Raw genomic sequence first — 17,638 nt, 5'->3', positions numbered from 1 at the left:
GTGAAACAAAAAGGAATTCTGTGGTGACCTGAAAGAAAGAGGTTATCATCTGTAAAACCCTGATGGGGTAAGTTTCTTCGGCAAGACACTGACGTGGCTGATTAAAAGGGATCAGTTTGTGTCCAGGAACAACAAATTTCTCTCTGAAAACCAATAAGAACCTTCCTGAGTGGTAAACATTTACCTTTCAAACACCAAAGCCTGGTGAAATTCATAAATGTTAAATTTTGTGCACTGTATAAGAATTTCCTGCAACCAGTGAACTTGGAATGAGAAGTGAGATTGGACTGAATTAAAGAACTTTTCTGAACTTACACACACATTACATACGCTTAGAATTAGAAGGGGGTTAAGTTATGTTAGTTAAGTTGATAGTAATACGTTACAGTTTGATCTTGTTTTCATGTTTAAAGATAATTATAAGCAACTTTTGTTTAAGTAACCATTTGCCTTGGTGAATATCTATTTCTGCTGGGTTTTGGGATCCTCTGGGCTTGTAACATTATGCAAGTACTGTCTTTTAAAAAAAAATGTTAATTAGTATCAACAAATTAGTTGTCAAACAAACAATTTTTCATGAAACATTTGTATTCGGCCAAAAACACAAAGACATGGAGCTATAGAATTGATTTGCTGCTAGTAAAGGTGGTATTAAAATACTACACAATTGTTGCTGTTTCATACAATACATCCTGGAGTAGAAACAAATCAATCCAAGAAGTTCACTTAAGCAAAAACCAAACCATGAAAGGAACTCAGTGAGGCAGGCAACATATGTGGAGGGAAATGGACAGTTTATGTTTCCAGTTGAGGCCATTCATTTAGACTGTATTTGGCTCCAGATTCTAGCATCTGCAGTCAAAAATGAAAGTTTACGTTTATTGCATAACATCACATGCAACTTAGATTCTTTTTCCTGCAGGCCAGGCAAAATTTCTATTGATGCATAGTGGAAAAAAAAACATACTCAAGACATGTTTACAAAAAATTAATGTTCAATAATAAATAATGTGCAAAGTAAGAGCCCTTAAATGAATCTGATTGAGTTTGTGGTTTAGGAGTCCGATGGTGGAGGGCTATCATCTGTTCTAGAACATCTGGTAGGACCTGTAGTTGATAAAGAGCATCCTGATTTGTGTTTTTGCTGCCCAGGTGTTCCAGCATTTAGTGTAGAGCCAGTGAGAATGGCATCCACATGTTGCTGGGGTAGGGAAATTGGAATGGATCCATGTCGCCTCTCAGACAGGAGCTGATATGCTTCAACACCAGCCTCTCAAAACACTTCTTCACTGTGGATGAGAGTGCCATTGGTCAGTAGTCATTTAAGCAGGTCACCACACTCTTCCTGGGCACAGGTATGATTGAGACCTGTTTGAAACATGTGGGTAGCAAACCCTACTGAAGTAAGATATTGCTATCTGTGATACATCGGCAAGTTGGTCAGCACAGGTTTTCAGTATCAATTGGGATTTCCGTCTGGACCAGATGCTTTCTTTGGGTTCACTCTCTTGAAGGCAGTCCGCATATCATCTTCTGATACTGACAGTTGAGGGTCATCAGGGTATATGGCAGGGTGAGTAGGAGGTATTCAGTGGCTCTTCCTTGTCCTGGTGATCAAATCAGGCATAGAAGGCAATGAATTCATCCGGGAATGAAACTTTGCTATCGCCTATTGCACCAGATTTGGTTTTGTAGCAGGTTATGTCATCAAGGGCCTCTGTTGTTTCCATTTTCGTCTGGAATCTCCACTTCACCCAGAAGATGGCTTTTCATAGGTCGTACCTGCTCCTTTTATAGTTTTCTGGATTTAAATGTCCATGATCTGCTCAGCAGTCTTTTGTGTCTCCAATAGCTTACTGTCTTGCTTCTATGGCACAAATTTCTTTCATAAATTTATTGCTATTCATACTTGCAACTAGTGAACCAGCTATCAGGCAGAACTTGTGATTTGTAGTTTTCTGTTGAAGTTCAAAAGGTAGCTTCCATCAAGTTTGCACATTCATTTACTTTTTCTCGTTCCCTTCATGTAATTGAACTGAATACAGTTCTTGGTTATAGGGTCAAACCCTAACTTTCTATAACAGCGATAGACCTATTCCAACAACTTCCCAAAGGCAAGTAGTAATGCTGCATGCTCATTACCATCAGGACAATTTAAGTAACAACTTACAACCCTGGATTTTGCATTTGAATTTTCCAAAGTGATTTATAGAGCTATTGGACACAAAATAGAAAGGTAGATACACATGACAAAGAAACTGCCTCCTTGAGATTGGATACTTGGTCATCTATTAGAACAAAATGTATCCTGTTAATATGTACCCCAGCAGGATTCAAATAGGAAAAGAACTAAGTGACAAATGACATTTCTCCGCACTGACATTGTATAATACCCAATCAATATTATAGCCTTCATTATTCAGCCCCAATGTAATACATTGGAGAGTCATCTGCACATTTATCAGACAACTGGGATCCAACAAATTGACTAAGGGATGTAATATATGATTTGTCCACTTGTATTTCTTGCTTATGCAACAAAACAATATTTTTTTCCCATGATTCTGAGAAATTCAAAAAGAAAACCTAGTACACAGTGAATCTGAGCTATTTAACATTTTGTTCACTGCAATACTTACTTCAACTTGGAAGAGCTCTCCAGCTCCTTCACAGTCATTTGATGTTATAATAGGTGTGTGTATGTGAACAAATCCATTATTCTGTAATTTAAAGGAGTCAAAACATTATTTGGAGAATGCTCATTAAATTCTATTCTAAGCATTAATAAAAACACTTCTCTGGTAAATATTTTATCAAGACTTGTGCATACAATATTCCTAGTACACATAGCTGGATCAAAATATGAAATTTTTAAACAAAAATTGTTGCAATCCTGTAGGATAGGATGCTTCTTGGAGCTGGTTAAGCAAGATGAGAGAAAAGTGGCAAATTGCAGAGACAATGCTGAGTTTAGATCCAGGGAACTCAAGGCATGGTGCTTCTCACAAAATGAAAATCAAAAAACTGCAGCTAGTGGAAATCCAAAATAAAAGCAAAATAAAGTTAGTTACACTGAATAGGTCAGAAAGTTTATATATGCAAAGAAAAATAGAGTAATAGTTCAAGTTTAAGATTGTTTATTGGAAGCTTTTAAAACAAGGTGTGGAAGAAATAAAAGCCAGTAGTAATATATGTAGCTGAAAGAAGTTACATGGATTGAGAGGATCAAAATCAGAGATACTTGAAAAGAAACTGAAATTCTAAAACCAAGGCAATGCTATTCTAGAAGGACAATAAGCACAGGAGATGACAGAGTTAGGGTACACACAGAGTTTCAGATCACCCTTAGTTTATGAAGGTTGGAAAGAGGCCAATTGACCAAACATCAAAGCTGGTGATAACAACACAGATTTCTCTTTTAAAATATTGGGATTATGTCACCAAAATGTGGCATTTAGATGAAGCAGGATCAAAAATAGATCTTTGATTGAAATGGTGTAGTATGAAGAATACCTATCAGAAGTGACTCATTGCATAGATATAGTGGACTTCTGGAAGGAGCAGAAAGGGATAGAGGAAGGTATGGCCAATAATTTCAATGGCTGTACAGTCACTCTAAAGAGAAATGATAGTCAGTCATATTTAAAAGGATACCATCTGCAGCTTTTCTACATGCTCCTCAATACCAGTGGCACACAGGATGCTGAGGTAATTGACCGAATTGTTGGCAAGAATCAGGCTGGGAGGAGATAAAACATACTGTTAAGTGACTTAAGTGGAGATGGTTAGGTAGAGGAGATTTTACCCAAAAACAATCATAAACAGAAATTGGGATAGGCGACAGGAATGTGAGGCAAGGGTATTGGCCAGTCATTGTTGATAGCTTCATCTGTGATTGGTAATACAGAGACCGCACAAATAATATGGAATATGTTCAAATTTACAGTCAAAGTACATACATAGCATCACATACAACCCTGAGATTCTATTTCTTTTTCCTGTGGGTGAGGCAGAATGACCACTTATTAGTAGTGCAAAAAACTGCACTCAAGAAGATACGTAAACAAATAAATGTGAACAATCTGACTGTGCAATACAGAAAGAGAAAAAAAGAGAAAATGTAAGAAACCATTAACAAATCTCTGATTGAGTTTGTTGTTGAGGAGTCTGATGGTGGATGGGTAGCAACTGTTCCTGAACCTGGCAGTGCAAGTCTTGTAACACCTATACCTCTTTCCTGAAAATAAAGGTGGCAATGGCAGCACTATTGACCAAATTGTACATGATTGACAATATAGCCAAACAAAGCATAATTTTTGTCAAGGTCATGAAGTTAATGCAATAACCAGTAAACTTAGGTATGGCAAGGTCAGTGGACAAATATTCTTGAAGTAAGTGCAGAGAGTAGCTGACAGGACAGAATCTAGACGTCAATAATAAGTGGGAAATGACACTGAAAAAGCATTGACCAGATTAGATCAAAGCAAACAGATTGAACATAATAGTTCAGCACAGAACAGGCCCTTCAGCCCACAATGATGTGCTAACCTTTAGACCTTGCCTCCCACAAAATCCTCCACTTTAAATTCCTCCATATGCTTGTCTAGAAATCTCTTAAAGTTCACCAATGTACCTGCCTCCACCACTGATCCAGATAGTGCATTCCACGCACCAACCACTCTCTGGGTGAAAAAAACCTTCCTCTAATATCACCCTTGAACTTCCCACCCATTACCTTAACACCATGTCCTCTTGTTTTAAGCAGTGATGCCCTGGGAAGGAGGTGCAGGCTGTTGACTCTATCTAAATGATAGATCTGGCTTTACTCCATGCACTTTGAATGGTGTAACGACAACAATCTTGCGCTCAACGTTAGCAAAACCAAGGAGATGATTGTAGACTTCAGGAGAAAGTCAGGGGAAACAGGACCCAGTCCTCAGTAGTGGAGAGGGTCAAGAACTTCAAATTCTTGGGTGTTATCTTCTCTGAGGATCTGTTCTGGAGCTTCCATGTTGATGCAATCGCAAAGAAGGCTTGCCAGTGGCTATACTTTGTGAGGTGTCTGAGGAGATTCGGTGTGCCATCGAAGACTCTCGTAAACCTCTACAGCTGTACAATGGAGAGCATTCTGACTTGTTGCATCACTGCCTGATATGGAGATGCCAACTCTCAGGATAAGAATAAACTCCAGAGGGTTGTTAACTTGGCCTGCAACATCACAGGTACCAGGACCACTCCATCGACGACATCTATGAGGCGGTGTCTTAAAAAAACAGCCTCTATCCTCAAAGACCCCCACCACTCAAGCCATGCCCTCCTCACTCTGCAATCGGGAAAAAGGTACAAGAGCCAAAAGGCGAGCACTGAATGACACAAGGACAGCTTCAGATTCCTGAACAATCAATGAACCAAAGACACTGCCTTACTTTTTGTGCATTATTATTATTTTTTTTATAGTAATGTTGCAAGATGGTTCTAATATGTTTCCACTGTGACGCTGCTGCAAACACCGAATTTCATTACTTGTTCATGACAATAAATTCCACAAGGATATTGCTGCCCCTCAAATTCAGGTGCAAGCCATCCAATCTGTAGATGTCCCACCTTCCCCAGAAGAGATCCCAATGATCCAAAAATCTAAAACCCAGACTCCTGCATCCATCTCCTCCAATTCTTACCATCACTATCACATATCGCTGGCACAGTACTGAGAATGCTACCCTTGAGGTCCTATTCTTCAGCCTTCTGCCAAGCTCTCTAAACACACTCTTCATAATTTTGTTACATATGTCGTTGGTTCCAACATGAGCCACAACTTTTGGCTGCTTTCCCTCTTGCACAACAATGTCATGGACCTGATCAGAGACATCCTGGACCCTGACCCCCTGGAGGCAAAATACCATGCAGTGTCTTTCTCACGCCCTGAATGCCCCCCTAACTATAGAGTCCCCTATTATTACAGCTCTCTTAGCTGTCTCACCCTTCTGCACCATAGGGCCAGGCTCAGTGCCGGAGGCCCTGCCACCATGGCTCACTCCTGTAAGGTCATCCCCCTCAACAGAATCCATGATAATATATTATTCAGGGGAATGGTCACAGGGATACTTTCCCCTCTCTGACTGTCACCCAACTACCTGCTTCTGGTAGCCTGAGTGTGACTACCTCCCTGCAGCTCTGATCTATGACTCCTTCATTTTCCATTATGAGGCAAAGGTCTTCCAGCTGCTGCTCCAGATTCCTAACATGGTCTTCCAGTTCGTCCGTCTTCATGCATTTCTGGCAAATGTTGCTCTGTGGGGGTGGGACTGCCATATTTCACATGAGAGGCACATGTGTCTCAGGAGTCATTTTAAACGCTCTAACCATACCCTCACTTAGGAGAGAAAGAACGTACCAGATACTTACCTCAGACTCTCCTCACCTAAGCCTCAACTCCCCACTCCTACTCTGACCCATTCACACGATGACTGCTCCGCTTAAATTGCCCACATATCCCAAACAATCAAAAGAGAAAGCAGCCAGCTCTTGCAGTCTCTCATTCAAATCCAGAGCACTCAAGTGACTTGCTCAGCGCCTTTATTTAAAGCAGTGGGTCTCACAGCCTCTCGCTCAAATCCCGAACACTCAAAAGAAATCCTGATTGGATAAAAAGGTTGCACAGTGTAGAATGGAACAATTTGCATTGTTAATTCTGAGAAGTGATTGTTATCTCTTCACAAAATGCCCAGAGAGGCACAGGGGCAGATTACACACTTGGTGGTTTTTTAAATCCTTTTTCTCTTTTCTTCATTGAACACCAATTACTTACCTTAAATTCTAAGAATGTCAAATACAAATTGATTTGCAGAATTCATCTCTGCAACCAACGAGGAATCATAATTTCACACAATATCTTGAAAATTTGTCACTAACAGTTAACATTGAGGTGAAAGATCAAAACAATAAAATTCATGAAATAAGTAATGGATTTTAGAATCTGTTATTTTTCAGGATCTTTAATATTAAAATTAAAATTGTGAAAGGTAGAAATCTTGGAAGTTGATCCATTCCATGTGTAGGATGGTGAGTTTGAAGGACAAGGCATATCCTATCCTTGCTTTGGGTGGGAGGAGGACAGAAGCATTTTCAGTAATTCTTATTTTTAACTCATATTTCAACATCTGTAGTTCTTTTTCTTTTCAATTACAGTTGTGTTACTGGTGTTGAAAAGGACAGAACCATCATCTAGAAAAAAAATTGCACAAATTGTACTCAACTTACCATGAAAAATGAATGAATAGCTGCAAATGCCCCACTTCGTATTCGGAGTAGTGAACTGAAAATGTTTGTTTTGCAACGAAGATGAGGAAATTGTCTTATATACTCCAGTGAATGTCTTTTCTTGATTTTGAATGGCAAATCCTATGGTTGAATAAAAACAAATGCAAAATAATTTTCCAACTATACATTTTTTGGAAAATGTTATTATTCATTTCCATCATACATATAATTCTTTATCATAAAACAATATAATGTAATAAAAATGATATAATTTTTTTATTTTATTCCCCTCCCCTCCCAAAGAAAAAGTGAAAGAAAAAAAAAACACCTGAATTTATTTATCATTCCCTATTCATATATTCCTAACATATTATTCTATCCTGTACATATTAATTGGGAGGAGTGGGTGTTATGGATGATATGGATGGACTCTTACTGATGAAATACATCTATGGTTTACAAATTATATAAAAATTCTCAGATTGATTCCTTAAATTATAATCTTTTCCAATGGTATACAATTTTGAATTTCTGTATGCCATCTATCCAACCTTAAAAAATTATCTGACTTCCATGTTACTCCCATACATTACCGTGCCACTGCTATTGCTAGTCAAAAATTTTCATTGATATTTGTCTAACTTCAATTTAGTATCAACGTCATATAAATCACCAAGCAAAAATATTCTGGGATCTTTTGGTATTTATGTCTTCATAATTTGTCCCAATAATATATTCAAATCTTCCCTAAATTTTCCTACTTTTTCACAAAACCAACTGCATGTAATAAGATTCCTGTTTCTTTGTTACTTGGGAAACATTTGTCAGAACAATTTGAATTGAGTCTATGTAATTTATATGGAGTGTATTATAATTGGTGTAAAAAATTATATTGCACCATTTTATATCTAACATTAATAGAATTAGTTACACTCTCCTTGCACAATCTTGATCAGGCCTCATCATGAATTTGTATATTTAAATTTTTTTCTCTTTTTTTTAAACTTAAAATAGTTCCTTTTTCTGCATTGTGTCTTGCAATTATATATACATGAGTAATAAATGTATAAATGATTAAATACTCAAATGGGCTCTGTTCTGGAAGTCTAAAATTCACACCTAAATTATTTTTAAAATATGATTTAAGCTGATAGGATGAAAAAGTTTTATTTGGTATATTGTATTTCTCTTTCATTTGTTCAAAAGTCAAGAAAAAAGACCGAAGAAACAATCTTTTATCCTCTTTATCCCATTATTGTGCCAGATATCAAAGTAAAAGGAATAAGTGGATTTTGCTTTACTATTTGGTGGTTCTTAATTCCTCTTTCTATATGAATTCCAGTCCATAACTTGAATAAATGTTTTATGATACTCCTTTCAAAAGTTCCCTGTCCCATTTATACAAAAAATGTTCTGGATTAGTTTTTCCTATATTATTCATTTCAATATGTACCCATGCTCTCTTCTCCCCAATTTGATAACAGGAGGATAGAAATCTTAATTGAGCTGCTTTATAATAATTTTTTTAATTCGGCAACCGTAATCCTCCCTGATCAAATTTCCAAGTTCGTTTTTTTGAAGTTATCCATGGCATTTATCATGCCAAATAAATTTTCTTACACTTTTATTTAATTATTGAAAAAATTTAATTGATATAGGAATGGGCAATGATTGAAATAAATATTGCAATCTCAGAAAAATATTCATCTTTATACAATTTACTCTTCCTATTAAAATTATTGGTAAATCTTTTCATCTCTTTAAATCTTCATTATTTTTTTTGTAATGGTAGGTAATTCAATTTAAATGAATTATTTAAATTTCTATCAATATTAATTCCTAAATATTTAATTGCTTCCTTTTGCCACTTAAACTTAATCACCTGCTTATTTAATGTATAGTCCCCATCATTCATAGGCATCACTTCACTCTTTCCTACATTAACTTTACAACCTGATATCAAACCATATTCAGCCAATCATACATTTATTTTCTTCAATTATATTTCTGGTTCTGTAAGTTATAACATCATCTGTAAACAAGCTAATTTTATGTTCTCTATCTTCTATCATAAAGCCCTTAATCTCATTATCTCTTCTTATCACTTCTGCCAATGGTTTTAAAGCCAATGCAAATAAAAATGGTGATAAAGGGCATCCTTGACTAGATGACCTTGCTAATGGAAAAGGTTTAGATATTTGCCTATTCGTAACCACCTTAGTTTTTGGATGATTATTCAAAGCTCTTATCCAATTAATGAAATCATTTGGAACTCCAAAAATATTCAATACATTCTGTGAAAGCCTATTTAAGAGGACAAATAAGTTACACATCTAAAATAAAGAAGTAGATCAATTAGACAAAGATATATTTTATTTAGAAAAGGAATTGCATGTTCATAAAAATGAAGAGAAATGAAGATTATTGGAATCAAAAAAATTGAAACATAATACAATACAGTCTTATAAAGTAGAAAGAGATGTACTGCACACACAACAGAAATATTATGAATTAGGTGATAGAACCCATGAAGTTTTAGAATGGAAACTCTCAAAGCAGAGCAATTATCAAGAACAATAATAGCAACAAAAAGAGAAACTGGTCACATTACATATAAAATGCAATAAATTAATGATGATTTTAGGAATTTTTATAAAACAAACATTTATTTGATAGTGCAGAAAACTTTTCTATTATCATATTTATTATTTATTCCTGCACTTCACCTCATTGAAAGGAAAATTAATGCACATTAAAGAAAGGAAAATTTATTGCACATTAAGCAAAAGTGGAGAACCTGATAAGCTGGAGTTATTACAAGGCTAATTAAAAACACGAAGAGAAAGGAAGAGGGATGAATGAGTTAAGGAATACAAAAAATGAAAATGTTTTCACAACCTCAAAGTTTCAAAAAGGTTTTTACTACTTCTGATGCAGTTACTCTGCTACCATCAGGAAAGAAGCACAGGAACCTCAAGACAAGCACTCAGCGGCAGGTGGACAGCTTCTTCCCCACTGCCATCAGATTCCTGAATGAACAATGAACCAAAGTCATCGCCTTATTTTGATTGTTTGTGCACTATTTGTATTTATTTTTGTAAGGTGGTTTATATGAACGTATACACTGTGATGCTGCAGCAAAACAACAAATTTCGTGACTTGTTCATGATAATAAATTCTGATTCTGATAAAATGAATTCACTTTTGTATGGGAACACGGCTAATGAATAATGAATAACCAGGTTTTATGCAGTGAGACTTACCAGATTATACATTTTATTTTGTTGGACGGGTGTTCAACAGGACAGCTGGGGGAATAAATAGCATGCTAGCGTCTCAACATAATATTGAAGGAGAAGAATAAATGGACCCTTGATTTGGCATTTCCTTTGAATGATAGGACTCATGCAGCACTTCCTGAGCATCAGTGAAAATTCAGTCCAAACTAGAAACCCAAGTTGAATCCACACTTTCTGAAAGGTAGGCGAAGGCATTACCACTCCCATCATTCCAAACTAAAGTGGAATAGTAAAACATTCCACAAATAAACCAGTTACAAGAATTCAACAAGATAGGAAACAGAGCAATGCAGGAAGTACAGACATTTGTAGGGATGTTTTATGTATTTGCACCAATATTTACAAAAGAGATGGATATTGACAAGTTAAATCTAGAATTAAAATCAAGTTGGGTGTCAATATAGTATACTAGCTATAGTTAAAAGTCCAAAATAAACATACCACAGGGTTACATGATCCAATCAATCTGACTTCATCTGCTAAAAGTTCAGTGCTCTGCTTCTTGTGTGTACTCTGCACCAGTTTCCCCCAAATTTCCACTGCACTGCCAAAGCTTATTTTGCTGCAAGGACCAAACAGATGGGTAAAAAATTAGCAGGAAAAATAAAATGGAATATTTCCTGAAAAGTGGAGAGAAAGTGTGCAAACGTTACATCTAGGGAGCTTGGTAGTCCAACTGTACCAGCCTTTGGAGCGTGGGGGTGGGAGGGGAAGAGGCAAATGGAGGGGAAAAAAAAAGAGCATGCCAACATGAGAAACAGTAGAAATTGGCTAAGCCAGCCCCTCAAGTCTCCTTCATTAGTCACCAAAATTTTAGATTTAATTTTTTTTAAAAAGTTTAGACATACAGCACTGTTACAGGCCTTTTCAGCTCATGAGCCTGTGCCGCCCAATTACACCCGATTGACCTACACCCCCTGTACATTTTGAATGGTGGGAGGAAACCAGAGGCTCTGGGGAATACCCACTCAGACACGGAAAGAATGTACAAATTCCCTGCAGACAGTGCAGGATTCAAACCCCGGTCCCTATCATTGGTGCTGTTGCTGCGTTGCGCTAAGCACTATGCCAACAGTGCTGCCCGTCATTAACCGTGCCACCCATCATGGCTGATTTTTCATTTCAACACCAATTTCCTGTCTCATTTCTTTATTCATTTAATTTCCAGAAATCTACTAATCACTGTTCCGAATACAATCAAAATTGAGCCGAGTGAGGATTTCAATAGCCCTCGAGTTTGTGACACAAGTTCTAACCTCCTATCAAGAGGAAAAACCTTCAGCACATCCATCCCATTGAAACCACTAAGAATTTTCTATGTTCCTCTCAAACTTCCTGAGAATTGAGGATTACCTTATTAAATCTCTCATGTGAAAGACCTGCCATCCCAGAAACCAGTGTGGTGAACTCTTTCCATGTCAAATAATCTCTGTGAGGCAAGACTCCTGTTGCAAACTTACGAAGACACGATGTAACTGTTGCAAGACATCTTTACTCCCATATAGTCAGATCTTCCTTCAATTAAAGCCAACATATCATTGTTTTCCTAACTGCCTGCTACATCTTCCTCAGGAGTTTGTGGAGGTTTGGTACGACATCAGAAACCCTGGCAAATTTCTACGTGTGGTGGAAAGTGTGCTGACTGGCTGCATCATGGTCAAGTATGGAGACACCAATACCCTGAGTGTAAAGCCCTGCAAAAGTAGTGGATGCAGCCCAGGACATCACAGGCAAACCCCTCCCCACCATCGAGAACACCTACAGAGAATGTTGCTGTTGAAGAGCAGCAGCATTCAAGGATCCACACCAGCCAGCACATGCTCTGTTCTCACTTCCTCCATAAGGAAAGAGGGAGAGGTGCCATAAGACTCACATCACCAGGTTCAGGAACAGCTGCTACCCCTCCACCATCAGACTCCTCAACAACAAACTCAAACAGGGACTCATTTAAAGACTCTTACTTTTGCTCTCTATTGATTTTTTTCCCCTTTCTCTATTGCCCACTTTGTTTTCATTTCTTTATTTGTTTAAGCGTACCTTTGAGTAGTTTTCTTTGCACTACTAGTGAGTGGTAATTCTGCTTTGCCCGCAGGAAAAAGAATCTTAGGGTTGAATGTGATGTCATGGATGTACTTTATGACAATAAATCTTTACTCTTATACACAGATCTTCTTTCAAAGAAGGCCATCATACCTTTGCTTTCCTAACTGCCCACTGCATAGCAGAGTAAAAATAAGATGTTTTTTTTGTGTGTCAGAAGGACACAAGCACAAAGCAGCCTTATCAGGTGTTTTGCAAGATGTTGTTCCTCCAATTCATGAGTGGACTGAACCTGGCAGTAAATGATATCATCTTTTTCCTTGTCACTGCAAAGTTGAGGCCACTTGTAAATTATAAATTGGAGGAACCACACTTTTATTTTCTGTCTCGGCGTCTCCAAGGCAACTTCTCCGATTTAAGTTAATCTCCTGCCCTGGTCTCTCGATTTCCATTCTCTCTCCTACTCCCTTCCTCCACATTCTTTGCTTGTTCAATCAGAGAGCTATCTTTCTCAGCCCTCTGCCCCCAACCCCTACACCTATCTACTCCTTCTTCTTCTTCCCCCTCCAACATGTGCCCATTCATCACCTGCTAGCCTGTGCTCCTCCCCCTTCCCTTCCACTTTTTATTCAGGTGTCTGCCTGATTTTCAACATGATGAAAAAAAAATAGATTTTATACCAACCATAAAATATTCAGAAACATTCCCTGGCATGTACAAGGATTAAAAGATTTGCACTACATTCTCTCACCTGAAATCTAAATTTGGACGTGCAACTATTTGAAGACTCTCCAGTGAACTTCCATCATTTATGTGCAAAAATATAATTTCCTTCTGTTCACGTACTGACCGTACCCAACCCTTCAAGAAAAAAGCAAGCATGAAAGATACATACCAGGAAAGTTTTACATCATGTGAAATGCATGATTTTCATAAAATGAGCAATTTACTTTCCAGGACATACTGTAGAATAAATACTCTTAAGTATCATCAATATTCCAACCATCACACCAGCCACTCCTCTCCTCCCCCCCACCCCATTATTTTTGCAAAGACTGCATCTGTTCCTTTAGGATAAAAATTGCATGGCTTTCCCCTTTAATGGATTCTCAAAAAACTACAGATTATACACAATGAGTTGTAATACCTAAGGAAGTACTGAAAAGAATTGAGAGACCCTGGAAATTATGGAATCAGCAGTTCAAATAGACAAGGTGGTGAAGAAGGCAATATCGGATGCTGGACTTCATTAACTGGGCATAGAAAGACAAAAGACTCAAGCCCCAAACATTGGCTATGTACCTTTATCTTTGCTATATAAAGTACTGTTTAACCTGCTGAGTTTTTCCAGCATTGTGTCTTTACAAAAAACAAGGTTCAATTGCATACCCAATAAATGGCAAGATACAGTTATGTACTGTGTTAAGTTCTGATCACAACACAATAGAAAGGATGTCATTGTAATGGAGGATGTGCAGAGATTTTCCATGATGCTGCTCACACTGGAGCATTTCAGATGCTGAGGGTGAAGATGATTGGGCTGTAATAAAGAAGAGCAGATAGGAGATGGTGAGGAATCATTTATTGTATATAGAGTTAAACCTTATCCTCCGTGCTTTTCCCCAGACCACAAGTATTCATGACCAGTTGGCCAAGGTTAAAGAAGACGGATCGCGGACTTCAGAGCAGTGGAAGGAAAGTTGACACATCAGCTCAAGGCCCTGCATCAGGACGAAGGGTATCAGTTCTTATGTAGGATGTCACCTGTCTCTTTCCTCCACAGATGCCGCCTGTCCTGCTGAACACCTGCAAGTCTGCGCTTTGTTCAGCATCTAGTGAAAATGGGACTTGAAGATGTTCCCAGAGAGGGTAGTTGAAATTTGTGTGCCCAGGGTGATGGAAGCAGAAGTTCCCATATTTAAGAAACATTTATATGAGAATCAAAAAAAAAAGGCCAATTGCTGGAAAGTGGGATGTACAGATGCAGGCATAATTATCCAGCATTGTCTTCCATACAATTCCAACACCTACTTCACCAGTCGATTCAGAGCCTGGGCAAGAATGGACTGTGTCCCTCTGACCGAAGACACATGGGAGGAGAGGAGGCCTTTCCCAGGTCCCCGCCCCTCCAGCCAGGGCCCGCTGTTACCTGGACCCGCACCACCTCCTGCTCCTGTCGGCTCGCCGCTCCTGACAGCGCGTCACCGACCTTCAGCCTGGGCCCACGGCTGCAGCCATGCAGCAGGCACAAAACGCTCTTCGGCCACCGATCGCCACAGTCACGGAGCAGCTTCCTTCCCCACATCGTCTCGCCCACTGCGGCTGGGGCGACGCGAACCCGCTCCACGCGCATGCGTCGAATCCAAGGCATGCGCGTGCGCAGTTCCCGACGCCGGAAGAGGCGCGGACCCGGTTGCTGTGGCAATAAAAGAAGGGTGGGAAAAAAGAGGTTTGCAAAGGATTCCCTGGTTCAGGTTGTAATTAATTAAAACTGTCGGGGAAATTTTGAAAGAATGCCCGCGGATTCTAAACATCTAAAAGAAATATGGGAAGTGTTGGAGCAAAAGAGGGAAGTCTGCAGACTAAAAGCACAATGCTGGAGAAACTCAGAACATGCCCTTGATTTCCCGAGGATACATCACCAACGTTTCGGGCTTGAGTAAAGTTTTGTCCATACCTTGATGAAGCCAGGGCTCAAGCCGAAACGTTGGTGATGTTCCTTTATCTCTGCTCCACGAAGTACACTAACCTGCAGTTGTGCTTTTACACAGAAAATGCCGGAAATATTCAACAGATCAGGCTGTATCTGTGGGAAGTAGTCAGAGATCCCTTCCTCAGAACTGAAAAGGTGACAAAAGAGCTTGGAAAGGTCTAGGGAAGTTTTCACTTCTTCCTTTTCTACGACCCGAGGCAGGGCTAGCTTTAAGTCAGTGGATCATTTGCTCCCAATGGGCCCCCAGGCTAGGATAACATGCAATTTTATATTAAAATATGCTAAGATCCATTTGGTCCATTAACTCACATGCACTTTTTAAGTGCACCTTTTGATTGCTTTCCATTCCACCATAGAGATATAAAGTCTATAATAAGCTTTATTTATATGTCTAAGATTCTACAGATGATGGCTGTGAGCATGGGACCCCCCAAAAATTTCTCCAATTGGGCCCGACACCTCCTAAGGCCAGCCCTGACCTGGGGTCCCAAACATGAAGTAGTGATTCAATCGCATGTCTTCCAAAGATTGGTGTTCACAATATGGTCTCCTTTTGTATTCCACTGGAGCAACCAAGCACAGATTGAGTAATTAATTGCCTTGTGAAACATTGAAGTGACCCTGATGACCCTGACCCTGATTTCCTGCTGTCTTCATTTTAATTCCCCATCCTACTTCTCGGACCTATCAGTCTGTACCCTGTACTGACAGAATGAGACAAGGTTGACTAACAATATCTCATTTTTAATCTGGACCCATTGCAGCTTTCTGAACTCCACTGAGTTCTGTTACTCCAAGTGATGTGATTTCTTGGTCTATATCAGCCATCTTTAATATGAACCCAGCTTTTTTTCCAATTTGCTCATGGCTTGGTTTGTTTTACTATTTGCAACACTGGTATATATACAAGAGGGAGGATGCAGGTGGGATCATTGGAATCTGGGGGCCATAAAAACCCAGAGTAGGACATACATAAAAATGTGGCAGTAGGCTGAGGGGGCATTGCCTCTGCTCCTACTGCATCTAGATCAGCATTCGGATCAGACCTGTGGCACCTTTTAGCACACACACTAAATCTGAAATGGTTGCAACAATGGCAGAGTTTGGAAAGCAGTGAGAGCGGAGACTGAAGCAGTTGTTCCCATCAAGTTTATCCAAGGGCTGGATTATAAAGTAGTTTGGCGGTAATGGGTTTGGATAAGGCATGCTCCACATTTGGTTGGCAAAGACTTTCCACCTGGGATCCAGAATCAGAATCAGAATTTATTGTCATGTACATATCACAAAATTTGTTTTTTTTTTTTGCAGCATCACAGTGCAAACATTTATATAAATCACCTTGCAAAATAAATTATTAAAAATAGTGCAAGAAAAAATATCAAAGGAAGGCAGTGTCTGCAGTTCATTGTTCATTCAGGAATCCAATGAAAGAGGGATAGAAGCAGTCCTTGTGCTGTCAAGAGTTAATCTTCAGGCTCCTGTACCTTTTTCCCGATGGGAGCAGAGTGAAGAGGGTGTGGCCTGGGTGGTGGGGTTCCTTGAACTTATTACAGACTTTTCCGGCTGGGCATTGTTTTGGTGCATGTTGAGAGCAAATGAATTTACAAATGAATGTCTCCTTTTTGTTGTTTCCTATGTCTCATATTTTGTTTTATGTCTGTGTCCAGACACAGTGGCTATGACTATACCTTCATTTTCACTGGCTTTGCACTATTACAGAACTTTGTTTTTGCATGATCAGTGTCTGATCAATGACCTGACATCCTTAATGGAGTAGGGAAGGTTCTGTGCTTTCATGAAGTAGAATAATCTTGTGGAAAAGGTCATCGTGGAGGGACTGGAGGTAGCATTTCCCCTGGGATAGGGTGTCTGGGAGGGTCGTTGAGCTTGCCTTGCAGGTATAAGATGTCATAGTTGTAGGTGGAGAGCTCAATTCTCCACCTCAGGATTTTGTCATTTTTGATCTTACCCCACAATTTGGTATTGAACATGAAAGCAATAGCTCATTGGTCCGTTAGCAGAGTAAATCTCTTCCTGGCTAGGTAATGATGCCGGTAGCGTATCACCTCAATGATGGCCTGAGCTTCCTTCTTGATGGAGGAGTACCGTGTCTCAGGACCATGAAGGGTATGGGGAAAAATGCTACTGGCCTTCCTGCCTGGTTGAGAGTGCTGGCCAGAGAGAAGTCAGAGGCATCGCTTTCCACCTGGAACAGGATGGATTCATCCACGTCATGCATTATGGCTTTGGTGATGTCTCCCTGATCTGGATGAAGGCTGCCTGAGCTTCTGCTGATAAGGGGAAGGTTGTGGATCTTACCAGGGGG

General features: G+C 39.2%; 1 protein-coding gene across 4 annotated transcripts in view; it reads right to left on the bottom strand.

Moving 5' to 3' along the window:
* The window catches only part of nars2 (asparaginyl-tRNA synthetase 2, mitochondrial), a 73,132-nt gene extending 58,128 nt beyond the window's left edge, over positions 1-15,004 (bottom strand). For 2 of the 4 annotated variants that reach the window (XM_069890981.1, XM_069890983.1), the window contains exons 1-5: positions 14,749-15,004; positions 13,351-13,460; positions 11,001-11,121; positions 7,261-7,401; positions 2,640-2,720 (exon numbers count right to left, since the gene is read on the bottom strand). In XM_069890981.1, the coding sequence (XP_069747082.1) occupies positions 2,640-2,720; positions 7,261-7,401; positions 11,001-11,121; positions 13,351-13,460; positions 14,749-14,970 (675 nt within the window). In that variant the 5' untranslated portion in view covers positions 14,971-15,004. Of the gene's footprint in view, positions 1-2,639; positions 2,721-7,260; positions 7,402-10,158; positions 10,274-10,523; positions 10,592-11,000; positions 11,122-13,350; positions 13,461-14,748 lie in introns of those variants that run through there. The other 2 variants (XM_069890984.1, XM_069890985.1) reach the window with 2 other exon arrangements.
* Between the last annotated feature and the right edge of the window lie 2,634 nt (positions 15,005-17,638).

This window comes from Narcine bancroftii, chromosome 7, assembly GCF_036971445.1.
Source record: "Narcine bancroftii isolate sNarBan1 chromosome 7, sNarBan1.hap1, whole genome shotgun sequence".
Lineage (NCBI taxonomy): Eukaryota > Metazoa > Chordata > Chondrichthyes > Torpediniformes > Narcinidae > Narcine > Narcine bancroftii.
Note: the sequence above shows the minus strand (reverse complement) of the source record. Positions and strands in the feature narration are given on the sequence as shown.